Source organism: Asparagus officinalis, chromosome 5 (assembly GCF_001876935.1).
Source record: "Asparagus officinalis chromosome 5, Aspof.V1, whole genome shotgun sequence".
In the NCBI taxonomy this organism is placed as follows: Eukaryota; Viridiplantae; Streptophyta; class Magnoliopsida; order Asparagales; family Asparagaceae; genus Asparagus; species Asparagus officinalis.
The window spans coordinates 1,500,712-1,516,946 of NC_033798.1; the positions used below are offsets into that span (position 1 = coordinate 1,500,712).

The following is a 16,235-nucleotide window of genomic DNA, read 5'->3' on the forward strand; positions in this document are numbered from 1 at the left end:
CTGTTAACTTATAAGTTACTGTTAAGTTTAAGTTAACAATAAACTTAAACTTAAGTTTACTGTTAACTTAAGTTTACTGTTTACTTAAACTTAATATTAACTTAAACTTAAACTTAAACTTAAGTTTACTGTTAGCTTATACTTAAGTTTAACTTAAACTTAAGTTTACTGTTAACTTACACTTCTTAAGTTTAAGTTACTGTTGTTAACTAACTTAAATAGATATTTAAGAAGTACTATTTATCTTGTTAGTATTACAGAGATCGGGGAGCTCGGCAATATTACAGAAGATGCTAGGCAGACTAGGCGTTTGAGCGAGCACCTAGCGCCTAGACTCCTGGGCGTGCGCCTAGGCGTTTGACTATTTTTAAATTATTTAATTATAATAATTAATAAAAATATGTATTTAATTCATATAAATTTTTAAAAAAAGATAGCAATCTTAGTTCCACAATAAATCATGCATACTTAGATACTAAATAGCTAAAATAATAATTAACAATGCTAGAGCCTAAGATGTTTTGTTTTAATTTTTAATTATAATAATTGATAGTGAATGTCAAAGTTATAGAAAGCTTAGATGCCGGACTGATGTCTAGGAGGATTTCTTTCTTCAATTAAGTGGTGGTCGATGAGGTTTTGCTGAAGGTCGGAGGAGGTAGTGGAGGTGCTCATATTTAGAGGTTAATGGAGTTTGAAGGACGTGTAGGCTACAACACATAAAATCACAATCAAGGCCTACAGGGTGCAATCCACGTAAGCAGATAATGCTCCCCTAAACGCTCGTAAAATCTAGATGGGTAGCCTAAATACCGCCTAGGCGCTAGGCGCTAGTTAGGCGGCCTAGGTACCGCCTAGGTCTAGGCGTACGCCTAAGCGGACTAGGCGAAGGTTTTTTAAATTAGTGGAGTTGCCAATCGCTGGTCAAAGATGGTGGCTAGTGCAAAGAAGAAGAACCGACTGAACCAAACCGCAATACTCGGTTTGGTCCAGTTTGGTTTGATTCCTATTGTTGGTTCGGTTCAGTTTAGTACAAATTGATTAAAACCGAGCCGACTGACCGTTTGCTCACCCCTGCCTAGATACACAATCCCTGCCCACTATGTTGCCTACATTATTGCGCAAATCCTCCTGCTGCCACTGCCGCTGCTATAACAAATAATAAGCAAAAATAATCATATTGAGGTTCGTGGTTGACTCGTGTTTCTTTTTCTTGTGGAGCCATTGATGGTCGAAGATGATGATCATCTGATTGTTGTTTCTACTGCAGTCTAAACTGACATGTAAACAATTTGAAGTGCAATGATTTGGTTGGATTTTGATTACAGATCTAATCTTTGTTGATTGGATCTTGGAGTTGATTCTGATGCCATTCTCCGTCTACCAGATAATGGAGACCTTTGAAGAGTGTTAAGGAAGAAACAAGCTGAAGAAACACAGTCCTCAGTTCTAAGTGAATTTCAATACTCAATAATAAACAAATAGTTCATTAGCCAAACTCTAATTTTCGAGTTTATGATAATCTTACCCATAGACTAAATACAATAATGGTTTAACTGAAAATCAGATTCCTAATCTAGTTCAATTTTAAATTTAAGACAAGGAAAATGTCCTAAATTAACTTAAATTATAAATAGAATGTATCTAATGTCCTAATCTAAAAGATAACTCCATAAAATTTAACACATTGTCCTTATCCTAATCAGACTCGAGCTTCTAAATAAAGCTAAAAGTGTGATATCCAATTACATAGAACTTCAAATGAATCCAGGGCAGATTAGCTGGCTTCAAATGATCTTCTGTTAAAATTGGATTTATGCTGATACACGTTACTTTCTAGTCTACCATGATTTATTTGTGCACACTGAGCGGGGCCTTTATTGTCAGTGGAAAGAGAAAAACTTCTTGACTTGGGCCAGATATAATCATATAAATTGAGGACTTATGACTTCTTGCACACTTGTTTCTTGGTTCACCATGTCAGTTATTTTGTCTTTGATTTTGAAAGGTCAGTTATTTTGTCTTTGATTTTGAAAGGTATTGTAAGCTTCATGTAATCTGCAAGTCCGTATTTATTTATGATCTTTTTTCTCATTATTTTCAGCTGTACGACATCAGATCGATGAAAGAGCTTGAGTCATTTCGTGGACACCGAAAGGATGTAACTGGTTAGTAAACTTTTGTTCTTTGGAGGATCTGTGATGATCTTATCAGATTCTTGAGCCTTTTCTTCCCTTTTTTCCTGTGATTTTCCCAGGTTTAATTCTGTTTCATTTGTTGTTTGCACGGTGATTGCATGGACCAAATAAGTTTCTTGTTGGCACCAACTGACTTTCTGGGATTTATGATTTGCTCCTTATCCGTAGTTTCCTTGCCCAAAATTTAGCTCCAGTTTAGAAGGATAATATCCGATCCATAGTTGGTTTGAAATTATTATGTTTAAACTTCCATAGATTCTTATGCTATACAGCCCTTTCCATTTTGCCAGGATAAAGATTGTATGGTGATTGCCAGTTGGTTTGTCTCATTCCATAACTGACAGAAACTACTGTACCCTAGTCAGTCTTCGTTACTGTCAACTGAATATGAACAGACTAGGGGTTTGGACCTTAACTGAAAAGTTGATCTGGTAACCCTAAATCCTTATTGCTTTTGCTGGATTTTCAGAAGCTTGCTGTTATTCTTTGTTTACATGCAAACAATGTTATCGAAGGCGCTAGACGGACTAGGTGTTCGAGCCAGGGCTTAGCACCTAGGCGCCTAGGCGTACGTCTAGGCGGTGCCTAGGCGTTTGCCTATTTTTTAATTTATTTAATTATAATAATTCATAAAAATATGTATTAACTTCATATAAAATCGCCAAAAATAAATAAAAAATAAATAACAATCTTAGATCCATAATCAACCATGCATAAATACTAAATAGCCAAATTAGTAACCAAATTCTAAGAAACATCATGTCCAACATAACAAGTCATCGCAACACTAAATAATATCGCAAACTCAGAAGTCTAATGCTCAAGAAGGGAAAAAAAACACGAATAGTCTAAATGTCTAGCACGGGATAATCATATAATCCAATGAAATCATCGTCAATCATCATCAACATGGAAATCCTTCCCCGCATGATCGCTCTCCGAGTTCATGTCCACGAAGTCCTCATCCTCATCCATGACATCATCGTCGGATGCAAGAGACTCTTTTTCTCTAGTAATCATCGAAGGTCCTGCAGCACCTGCTATTTTTTCACTCCAGTTTGTTGCAACCTTAGTCGCTCCAAATACCTTCTCCACCAATTCCAAACTAACACCCAAACCGGGATAAGTCCCTTACTCACCGTCATACATATACCACTAACTAGCTGCAAACACATTGTCTCATCACCAGTGCAAAAAATAACTTATGATTAATAATTTGATATATTCAATTTATAAACTAAATTTACATGGGTTGAAATTCACTTTCTGCCTAGATTTCATCACCAAACTTCTACCAAATGAGCCCTTACCTTCTCTGTACTTCTCCATGAACTCCTTAGTAACCTCAACTTGGTGTTCCTCATCGGGATAAAGCAGGTCCACATCTAGAAACCCCTTCCTCTCCCTGAGTTCTTAGCAACATCATCTCGAAAGAAGTAGTAAGGGTTAAGGACATAAGATGCCATATGTAAGGGTGTATATAATCGAGCCTCAGACTTGGAACATATAATATCAGTCACCGACTTTTATAGGCTCTCGTGTTTCTTCAAAACAAGCTTGATCTCCTCTTTTGTGTCTTCAAGCATCCTCACAACAAATCTCATTGAGGATCTATAGTCGCTATCAACCACCCTCGACATGCGAAAAAGGAGAGCATAAACCTTCAATAGCTTGTTTACATATTGCCACCAACTCTCACATAGGACATTGACCTCCATTTTCTACCCCTTACGGTCAGAGTGCTTGCTTTTTCTTCATTCTTTATCAGAAAACATGAGTCTTAGTTTTAGCTTCTTCTCATGAACACTCTGCAAGATCAAGAATGTAATGGCAAAGCGAGTGACTCCTGGTCTAGCAATCTCCCTCATCTTATACATGCGACGCATCATGTTCAAGATCTTGTGGTGGCTGTAGATGAAGACGGTAAGGCTCTTCGCTTTCTTAATAGTTGTTTTGAAGATTGATAACTTCCCAATGCCCTTAAGCATCAGGTCAATAGTATGAGCTGCACAATTGGTTCAAAAGATGCTCGGCCTATTCTTCTTCAATTTCTCCTTCGCCGTCATATTTGCAGAAGCATTATCTGTGACAACCTGGATGACCTTCTGTGGCCTAATCTCCTCAATGCATGCATCCACCCACTCAAAAATGTACTCCCCCGTGTGGGGGTCTCCGGAGCACTCAATCGACTTATAGAAAGTCGTGCCTAGCCTGTTGTGGATGCACAGGTTTATGATGGACCACATCTTCCTATCTGACCAAGCATCTGTCATGATAGAACCACTCTTCCCTCACTCATGCTCCTTCAATGAGTCCCTAGTCTCATTCACAGCACCCCTTAACAACGGCTCCCTCAACATATACATGCTAGGCAGCCGATAAGTACGTCCATAATCCCCAATAGCGCTGCACATCCGCCCAAAGGAGTCGGTGGAGAGCGCATGAAAAGGAATGCTATTCTCATATGCTCATCTAGCAATATGCTTGTGGACCCAATCTCTCTTCTCCTTCGTATAAGCTTCATTCACTCCAGGCTGAATCATTTTTCCCTTTAGTCTCTTTGCTAGCTCGGGATCAATAGCAGTATAAGCATCCATCGACCCAACGGTCGGCTCTCTAGACCTTTTTGAAGATCTGTCCATTGTATGTGTAGAAGAGACAATTTCCTATTCTTCAATATTCGTTGGATCCGGCTTGTCAAACTGTGTTTCATCTTGCAACTCCATGATATGCATCTCTTTTAGTTTCTTCCTCTTGGAATTAGCATCCATAGCTTCTTGGACTTTCTTCCTATCAGCAGCCAAAATCTTAGAGCACTTTATGCAACTTTTCCTTTGCCAACAAGATGTTGCTTCAATCTAAAGACCCCCCCTTCATCTTTTGCGACCACAATTTACATTGCACCAAGTTTAAATCAATTGGATCCGGAAGAAACCCAAACTCCCAACCAATATCTCCCGAGTTTCTTTTATCTTTCATAGGGGCTTTTGCGGGAATAGAGGTGGAACCCACAGATTCTTTAGGAGGAATATCCGACATTCTACATCACAACAATTAAACAAACAAACCATTCATAGATCAAATCATTAAATCATCCAATCATGACAAGTCAATTAAATAAAATTAACTAAGATTAAACTAAAATTAACTAAAATTGAACAAGATTAAACTAAAATTAACTAATTAAACTAAATTAACTAAAGTTGAACAAGATTAAACTGAAATTAACAACAATTAACTAAAATTAACTAATTAATTAAACTAAATTAGGTAATTAACTAAAACTAAACAAGATTAAACTAAAATTAACTAATTAAACTAATTGATTAAACTAAAAGTAACTAAAATTAGCTAAAATTGAACAAGATTAAACTAAAATTAACTACTATTAACGAAAATTAACTAATTAAACTAAATTAACTAATTAAACTAATTGATTAAACTGAAATTAACTAAAATTGAACAAGATTAAACTGAAAGTAACAAAAATTAAACTAATTATTAAACTAAAATTTACTAAAATTGAACAAGATTAAACTAAAATCAACAGAAATTAACTAAAACTATCTTAATTCAACTAATTAAACTAATTAATTAAACTAAATTGAACAAAATCAACTATTTAAATTGAAAAAACAGGTTATGAGTGAAATATTGGTCTAAAACAGTAAATAAGCTTGAATAACAGTTTAATAATAATAAAAAAGTTGAAAATCTCACCTGAAGGCCGGCGGGAGTTGGTCCGGTGGTGGCGGAGTTCTGGCGGAGGTCCGGTGGAGGTCTGGCGGGGGTCCAGCGGGTGCGGGAGAGCTGGAGAGGGTGAGATGTGAGAGAGGGTGAGAGACAGAGGAGAGAGTGGCAGGTGGGTGTGAATAGAGAAGGGGAGAGAGAGAGTTTAGGTTAAAGTTTGGTTTGGGTTTTGGTTTTCGGGTAGCGGGTACGGGTTTAAAGTTTGAATTTCTTTTACTTCAGAAAGCAGGCACCGCCTAGGCGAGCGCTTAGGCTGTCCGTTTTTTAGATCATTGCATGCAAAACTAGCTGAAGACGTTATTTCTAAAATCTTGATCCATGAATGGCATTTCTCTCTGAACAGAATTATCAAGCTAGCTAAGTTTCTACTTTATTTTTCATTGCTAATTTGTTAATTGTTCATAAGAAAAAACATGGTTTAAAAAAATATTTTAAAAGGTTACATTATCACTGTTTGAACTTTTGAGAATTCCTTTTGTAGGTGTACTATAATGAAAATTAAGTAGGTCTCTTGATCTTTTGCCATAATAAGGGTATTAATTCACCTATGTGGCATTTGTTCATCTGCTGTTTTGTTCATGACATATGAGGGCATAATGTGTTAGTTTTGTAGTTAGACACTCACATTCTTGGACGGATTGCTTTCTATTTACTAGCTTTGGCTTGGCATCCATTTCATGAAGAATACTTTGTCAGCGGGAGTTATGATGGATCGATCTTTCATTGGCTTGTCGGGTAATCCTTCTCTTTTTATTCATTCTTATTTACTTCACCATTCTGTCATTTAACTTTTTCGAAATGTAAAAATTGGGAATGACTCAAAACATAAGATTTCAAGGCATTCGTATGGCTACTGATTTTCTTATAATATCTGGATCCTGATATTGTTGGATGCACATATTACACTTTCATGTCTAAATAATACTTGGTGCTTTCCAGCCTTCTTTTCTTTGTTGCACAGATGTGAGCAGGGGACACAGATGCAAAAGTCTTGGGTGTACTAGCGTGCAAATTTTAGATATACTAGGATTACATCATGTCATGTGTATCAATTGAGATTCTAGTGCTGCCTAGGGTCAAAAACTCAATAGGAAAATAAGCTATTAGTATCTTGTGCACTGGACCAATACATGCCATTTTATCGCCTTGAACTGTTTTTTGTTTACAATCATATGCCAGGAAGACATCTAAGTCGTTCTATGATATTGTCTGCAGGCAGGAAACCCCACAGGTTGAAATTCCTGGTGCACATGAAAGTAGCGTCTGGGATCTTGCTTGGCATCCGGTTGGTTATTTACTTTGCAGGTAAGAAACACTCAGGGGGCCTTTGTTGCTTGCTAATGGTTATCAAGGATATGATGCTCCTAACACTTAATCAGTTTTTGTCTACTTCTTTGCATTTAAATTAATGTTCTCATTTATCTGTAATTAAATGTCACTATGTTAGCAATTCAATAGTTGAATGATGGGGACAGGAAGGAGCAAAAGGTCATTCTGATGAGGAACCTAACTTCTTTCTATAGAAGAAATACCTGCATGGATGAACCATGCTTTTCTCATTTAAGAAAGAAAACAAAAGAAATCATAGTCATTGAGTAATAGGACAATGAATTATGAAAGTAAGACTTGAGAGTCAATCTGATGATGTGATAGTTTGGTTGTTGAAAATGATAGAAGACAAATGACGGCTGTTTCATTCATCGACACATAATACGTGGAGGACAAAAAATATGCAGATGAACAAAAAGAACAAATAACTTGTACAATATAATGTCAAATAGGAAACTTGATAAAAACTCTTCTGTTCCCTAATATATTTGAACTTTTATTTCCTTTTGAAATTCTGCACCATTATCAAATATCGACGCTCCATCTAGTATTGATGAAACAGATAGATAATCTGACTATATATAAATATAATCATACATTCATGTTTCACGAAAACTTATTGGGTCAAAATGAACAAGAATGGACCAAAATCATGGATTGTAGCCAATGTTTTATATATCGACTGATAAACCAATATTATCGACGATTATCAGTTTTGAGGGCCTTCTGCTATGATAAGTTTGATTCTAAATCGGTTATTATTTTTAGATATTTATCGCCGATAATGCGACGATAAAGTGAGTTGTCGTCGATATTATCAGCGAAAAATCGGAATTATCTGCCTTTGGTTTGAGTTCTGATTTCGGGCAACAAGCACCTAGTTAATACACTTTAAACTTAACCCGACCCGATTTTTTTCCATTGGTTAGTGATCCTAAACATAATTATTTACATTTTGGTATGTTTATGTTTTATTAAGTATGATTAGATTACATTTTAGAATATTACATTATGTATATCACCATCCGGTAATGTCACTCTGATAAATACTACTTATCCTCGATATAATCCCGATATCCGCTATCCGGTATGGATCTTGACTGTCTGATAAATCACCGATAACCGATATCTAAAACCTTGATTGTAGCCCATGAAAACCGTAAATTTCCAAGTTTGCATGCTAAATTTTACTATGTCGAAGTGATAAAAATGGACAAAAATCGTGTGCTATAGCGGCATAGTGCATGGAAATCACAAATTTAGAGGACATGAAATATGAGAGCAAAATTTGATAATCAATGTGATGATGTGTTAGTGTGGTTGTTGAAAATGATGGATGACAATACTGACAACTTCATTCATCGACAGGTAATAAGGGGAGAGTGAAAGATAAAAAAACATGCAGTTGCACAAAAAAGCTAAAATGTACAACATAATGTTAAAATGGAAAATTGATAAAAGACTCTTTTGCTTTCGAGTATAATTGATTCGAGATTCTACACCATTATCAAATATAAGCCTTACGCTCCATCTAATATCGATGAAATAAATACATAATTAGACTATATGATATAAGCAACTATAAATATAACGTCTAGAAATGAAATAAACACACCCAAAATGCAAGGTTTAATAGAACTTCAATATGTTCACACCAAAATTGATAAAAATTGTGGATTATAGTTCATTAAATTCACAAAATTAGAACTATGTTTTATTACATGTCATTTAGACCAAATGTACAAAAACTGCCAAAATCATGAGTTATAACTTATCAAAATCGCGAATTTTGAAGTACTCATAATTATTTCCATTGTGTTGAATGAATGAATGAAAATGATGAATACTGAGGTTTGCGAATTTGGAAACACACCATGTTTTTTTTGAAGTACACATACTTGCTATTTGGCCAAATTTTTTTGACAAAAACTAAGGTTATAGCTCATGAAAATCGTTAGTGTTGAAGAACATAATGTTACATATTATTGGGATGAAACAAGCATAAATTGTCAAAATTATCAGTTATAAACCATCAAAATTATCAATTTTGAAGTAGTCAATAATCAATTGTTATTAGGTTGAAAGATTGATAATTGCCAAAAACCATGTGTTAATAGGCTACGAAAATTGTGAATATTGTAGTTCATACAATTAAGTGGCTTTGAAATGAACAAAAATCATGGACTATAGCTCATGTAAATCACGAATCTTGAAATACACATACTTATTTGCCATTTGGTCAAAATTAAAAATTAATAAAAGAGTTATATAGCTCATGAAATTGTAAAATTGCAAGAATGTATTATTACTTTGGCATTGGGAGAAGATAAACAAAAATAATTAAAATTGTCGGTATAACCTATCAAAATTGCAAATTTTATACTTGCTCATTATTAATTGTCATTAGGTCGAATGAATGATAATGAACAAAAATCATGGGATATAGCCCATGAAAATCACGAAAATTAAAGTTCACATAACTAATTGCTTTTGCGAAGCTAACAAAAATGGACAAAAACCATGATTTATAAACCATAGAAATCACTAATTTGGGATGTATGCATATTTATGTCATTTGGTTGAAAATCGAATTGATAAAAATCGTAGGTTATATAGCTTATTGAATACAAGATTCAAGATTTTGAAGTACTTATTATTACTTTATTAAAATGAAATGATAAAAAATTGTGAAATTATGCGTTAAAATCCATCAAAATTCGAGAATTTTGAAGTACACAATTAATTGCCATTGTGTTGAATGAATGATAATAGACAAAAATTAGGGGTTATAGTTCATAAAAATCGTGAAAATTAAAGTTAGCACAATTAATTGCTATGAGATCGAAAATAAAAAGATGGACAAAGGTCATGGACGAAACCATGAAAATCACTTATTTTGAAAGTATGCATACGTATTTGCCATTTGGATGAAAAAAAAAATCATGGGTTATAGTCCGTTCAATACGCGAAATTGGAAGTACATATTGTTAATATTGTTACTTGTTATGGGATGAAACGTGCAAAAATTGCCAAAATCAAGGGATATAATCTATGAAAATCGCAAATTTTGAGATACTCATAATTAATTACCGTTGTGTTAAATGAATAATAATAGATAAAAATCACGTGTATAGCCCATGAAATTCATGAATATTGAAGTCCGGGGATTTTGAAGTATGCGTACTTATCATTTGGTTGAAAAATGAGTTGATAAAAACCGTAAGTTATAGCTCAAGAAAATCACAAGTTTTGAAGTACGTATTAGTACTTAATATTAGGACTGAACAAAAAAGGTAACAAAATTGTGGTTATAACATATCAAAATAGCGAATTTTGAAGTAGTCATAATTAATTATCATTGGATCGAATGACTAATAATGGAAAAGAAATTGTGAATTTTGTACTTCACACAATTAATTCTTGCGGCATTGAAATGAACAAAAATAGACAAAAATCATGATCTATAGATATCGAAAATTATGAACTTTAAAGTATGCGTGCTTATTTGCTATTAGGTGGAATGAATGATAATGGACAAATACTGTGGGTTATATCCTATGAAAATCGTAAATATTGAAGTTCGCACAATTAATTCCTATAGCATTGAAATGGAAAGTCATGAACTATAATAGATGAAAATCACGAATTGTGAATATAGGCAAAAATTGTGAGTTATTTAGCCCATGTCAATTTCTAATTTTGAAGTATGTGTATTTAATTGTCATAGAAGCGAAAAAATTCATAAAAAATCATGGGCTGTGAAACATATGAAAATCGTGAATTTTCCTGCTTAAATGTCACGATGTTGACATGAACAAAAATAAATAAAAATCGTGAGTCATAGCTCATGAAAATCGCCAAGTCTGAAGTGTGTAGTTGATTTGCATGGGATCGAGATGAAAAAAAAATGAACAAAAATTATGGATTGTCTATTTTTAATTATTCATATTTAAATGCCATTAGATTAATACCAAATTTAAAGTATGCGTACTTAATTGCCATTAGGCTGAAATGAACAGAAAAATGGATAGCTTTTAGCCCATGAAAATTACGAATTTCGAGTTACACCAATTTAATTGCTATCGGGTTGGAAAAAAAAATATGAGTTATAGCTCTTGAAAATTATAAATTTTAAAATATGGATAATATATGATAATCGTGGGCGCGCATAAAATCGTGAATTTTGAATTATGTGTACTTAATTACCATTGGGTTGAGCTAAATAGATTTAGACAAAATCGTGGGGGTGCATAAAATCACGAATTTTGAAGTATGTACTTAATTGTTATTGGGTTAAAACGAATGAAAAACAGACAAAAATCGTGGGCTATAGCCCCTTGAAAATCGTAATTTTGAAGTATGCTTACTTCATTGCTATGCGGTCGAAATGAACAAAAATAGACGAAAATCATAGGTTTATCCCTACTCTCCATCCCCTTCCATTTCCCCCTCTCCGGTTGATCGCTCAAGGTACAAAACTAACCCATGAAAATTGCGAATTTTTAAGGACAAACTCAGTTGTCGTTGTATCGAAGAGTCAAACATGGACAAAAATCATGTGCTATATAGCTCATGACATACACATACTTATTGTGTTGTTTTCTTATTTTTTGAATTAGTTTTTAATTTGTTCTATAAGATCTAAACAAAGTTTTCTTTTATGGTGCATCAAGCATCCTCGTTGCAAATAGTGCTTTTGGTTTTAGAATATTATGCTAGCACTGCCCCCACTTGACTAGAATGGAAGTACTTGCAGTAGTGTTTGAGCTATTGAAAATTTATTTTTTGCATGGCACTGAGAAGTGCAATGGACGTGTTGCATACTGTTCTCAGATTCGGCTTGTGGTTGGAGTGCCACATGTTATTTGACTTTTGCCTACGGTAATTAGAATTCAAATGGCAGAAGTGCAATGAATATGTTGGCTACTGTTGTCTAATTCAACTGGTGTTAGTATATCATAATGAATTAGCTTATTAGGACAGATCACATCCCTCTCATCATGTTGATGATCGTGAAACTAGCTGTTTATATAATCATTGTCCTTTGGCGTTCCTTTGATTGCTATAAGCTACTATAGTTATGTCCGTTCTGTGTATCAGTGTCTTTCGCAATCTTTGCAACCATTGTCAATAGTAGACTCTCCTTGGGAATTATTTTTACTTTTGGGTTTGCCTCTTTCTTAGTTTTTCTTTATGCTCTTCTTTATGCTTATTGATAAGTTTGAAGTCACTCTTCATTTACCTTTTGTTGCGTAACTTTGGTAAAGAAATACCTCTTAACCTTTTTTTCATTTAATGGAATTCACATGCTTAATGAAAACTGGATGTAGCTGCGCGTTATACTTTGATCATATACTTGTTTCCTTTGTTCTCCAAATAGTTTCCTTCCACATGATAGTTACAGTAATATTGAACTGAAAATGGCTATGGATTACAGAGTTACTGAATCAAATCTATTGATTTACCAAATATTATATGTCTTATGCAGTGGTAGCAATGATCACACTACCAAGTTTTGGTGCAGAAACAGACCTGGAGATACAGCTCGTGACAGATACAGTGGTGGTTACAATCAAGGTTCTTCCATTGTTTTTTCCCCCTACCTTCAGCCTTCTTCATGTAATATTTTCTTATCTTATGTATCTTTACTAAGTTTTCCAGGTTATGGAGACCAGAATCTTCTCTCTGGTCGTATGATGAGTGGATTCCCAGTACCAGAACCTCCACCAACTCCAGGACCTTTTGCTCCTGGATTGTCTCGAAATGAGGGAAATATTCCTGGAATTGGAGTTGCCATGCCATTATCTGCCCAATCGCTGGATGGTTCTGATCAGGGAGAACAGAGGCCAGCTATTCCGGGTCTTCTACCTCCTGGAGCACCTCCTCTTCCACCTGGACCTCATCCGTCTCTTCTGGCATCTGGACAGCAGCAAGCTTATCAGCAATACCAACCTCAGCAACATCAACAGCAGCAGCAACCATCTTCATTTCCGCAACAAGTGGTCCAACTTCCTCTACCACCATCAAATATGAACCAGATGCAGCCTCCACCACATTTACAGCTTCTTCCACATCCTCATATGCCGCGCCCTCCTCCTGGTCAACCACCTCAAGTTCAGCAACTTGGCATGCCTGGTTCCGTGCCTTCCTCAATACCTGGATCCATGCCCATGTCTATGCAAAATCCAATGGTAATTCTATGTCATATCACTTGTAGTTCTGTGAAACGTGGTCTGTGGATATAGTAAGAAAAACAAGATAATAGAATGAAAAGAAAAGGAATAGGAAAGATGGACAGTAGTTGGGGGGCTAAGCAATTGGTCATATATTTAAGAATACAAAGTTAAAATCAGATAGTTTACAATAGTTTATTTTGGGAAAGATCATGCAGAAAGATGCTGTGGATGTGAATTTTTTTATATTTTGATCTAATTCATTTACTCATATGTTTCTTTACCTTGAGGAAAGCCTGTAGGCTTTAGTCCTAATTGTTTAAGGGAAGGAGGCCAAGATCTAAAATTTTAACATTTTTGGTGCTGCCGGTTTTTTGGGTCTATTGTTACTTAATCTAACTTGCTTGATTCATTGAATTTCATCTAATATCAAAACATGAAAGTTAGGAAGTAATATCACAAATTACTAATTAAAAATTAAATAAAGCATCAGGTGTTTAAGATGGGTTGAAATGTATATATTTTTGTAGAAATATTTTCCTTCTTTATTTGTTTTTATTAAGTGTCAAATGTCAAGATGCATTTTACTTAAACCGACGCAAAATCCATAAAATATGAACCATCTCTTCAGAATGCAGGATTATTGTTGAAATCGCCTGTAAAGAAAATTTATCAATCTCTTTTTTTTTCCCCTTCTCTCTTCAAGCCCCTGTAACTTTTATATATTGAATCTCATCTAAATATTGTCTTGATGTTTTACGAGTTTTAAGGAGTTTTTCTCATCCAATCACTTCTGTCATATTCATAAGCGATCATGCGCATGTTACTGATCACTGTTCTGATGAAGTCCGAAAAAAATTAATGAACTTACATGAATCTACAGGCAATGCAGGGTTCATCAAATCAAATGATATCTCCAATGCCACAAGGACATGTGATGGGTCTTAATCAGATGCATTCAGGCCCTCCTTCCTCTAGTAACCTTCCACCTAATGTTGCGGGGTTTCCAAATAACTTGACAAATATTCAGGGTGCACCGGGTGCAGGTGGTGTACAAACTTTTCCTATGGGCGGCATGTTTAATCGGCCGCCTCAAGGTGGGCAAATGTCACAGATTCCAGGATTAAACACCTTCCAAGTATGTAGTTCCTTCTCTGCTTAAAATGTCTTTTTTGGGATAAATTTCGCGGAAGTAGCACGAACATGTTACAGAAAAACCAGGCTAAATTATTATAAGGTAAATATCATAAAATAATCATGAATTAATATAGGTTTTGCACGAAAATGGCATAAACTGTACTTCTTTGAGAAAAATGTCTTAAACTTTCACATCAGCAGAAAATACGACAAACTTTTTTAAAAAAACTGAACATGAAATAACTGCCTTGATTTTTATTATGCTTTTTAAAAGTACCATAAATTTTCAGATGAAATAGGTGAACTACCATAAACTTTATATTATGTGATATAAACTACCATGGAATTTTGCATATTTATCATAAAACTACTTGTATAGCATTGTGTTATTTTCTGCTGATTGAAGTTTGCAGTACTCTTCTCTAATAAAATTGTTTATGGTAGTTTTGTGAAATAACCCCCTATTTTATTAGAGATAATGACCACAGATGAGACAGTTCCATTGAACCGTGTCTTTAACACCATTAAGAGAGTTTTCTACTGATTTTAAAGTTTGTAGTAGTTTTCTCTAATAAAAATAGTTTATAGTAGTTTCCTGCAAACCCTTTTTCATATGCATCCTATTGGATTTGTTTCATGTGTAATTTGTCTACTTCCATAGCTTAACGCCCTTGAGTCGATTTTGATTGCAGCCTGGAATGATGGATGGGCGAGGTCCTGGGATGGGACTCGGAGGTGCAAATATGGGGCTTCCACAACCGCCTCCACCGCCGCTACCGCAAGGTTCAGCACCACAACAATGAGTTCGACATCTTAATGGAGATAGAATTTCAAACATTCATCAACGAGAATCTAAGGATGGAAATAGCCTAGGTTGTTAAGGTTAGGAGAGAAGCTTTACATGTTGCTGAGCTTTGTAATGTTTCAGAAACCCATTTGCTGCTGATTTGTTTTGATGAAAATGTACAGCAGCAATGTTGTTTGTTATCTTCTTTTTATGCTCTGGAGGTTTTAGTGATACTTCCAAAAAAAATTTAGTACATTTTGTTGCTGTTCTTGTGTGCTGTTTGTTAAATAAGGTAGATTGTTTAACAGAACATCAAATTTGTTACTGTCGGTGGTATGCCATGTTGCTTTATGATACGTTTGTGCCTCGGTGCTGATGATAACATTGCATTTTGGAAGAGAAACGAGAAACCTCAATAATATTTATTATGCGGCTACGCAAGTGAAACTTTGCGAAACATCTGGTGAAGATCATCTGGCGGAGATAATTTCTTCTGTGCAGCTGGAAAGCCCCAAACTTGATTCTCAGTCTCGTTGAAATAAGGAAATCATGAATTTATAATGATCGAGCTTGCAAGTTCATCTTGAATGCAATTTGATACGCGTTAGTGCAAAAATTATTCAATTCAGGGGTTCATGATACTGGGACAGTGCTCAGTCTTGAATGCAATTTGGTACACAGTAATACCAACATTATTCAATTCAGGGATTAATGATACTGAGACAGCGAAAGAAGAGACTGTTCTTTAGTCTTTTCATTCACTTCATTGCCTGGGTCCATACAAAAACATGAAAAAATATAGCTCAAATATTTATGAAATTATTTGTTAAAAAACCTACAAGTTTTGTTTATTTTTGTTTA

The 16,235-nt window shown here is 34.8% G+C and overlaps 1 protein-coding gene across 1 annotated transcript in view; it reads left to right on the forward strand.

The window, feature by feature from the left end:
- LOC109844014 (flowering time control protein FY) overlaps positions 1–15,730 on the forward strand; it is a gene marked incomplete at its 5' end in the record, with an annotated part of 28,033 nt that extends 12,303 nt beyond the window's left edge. Inside the window, 7 exons of the mRNA XM_020413020.1 lie at positions 2,105–2,168; positions 6,605–6,683; positions 7,164–7,253; positions 12,766–12,854; positions 12,939–13,468; positions 14,334–14,588; positions 15,280–15,730. Of these exons, the coding sequence (XP_020268609.1) occupies positions 2,105–2,168; positions 6,605–6,683; positions 7,164–7,253; positions 12,766–12,854; positions 12,939–13,468; positions 14,334–14,588; positions 15,280–15,390 (1,218 nt within the window). The remainder of the gene's footprint in view (positions 1–2,104; positions 2,169–6,604; positions 6,684–7,163; positions 7,254–12,765; positions 12,855–12,938; positions 13,469–14,333; positions 14,589–15,279) is intronic.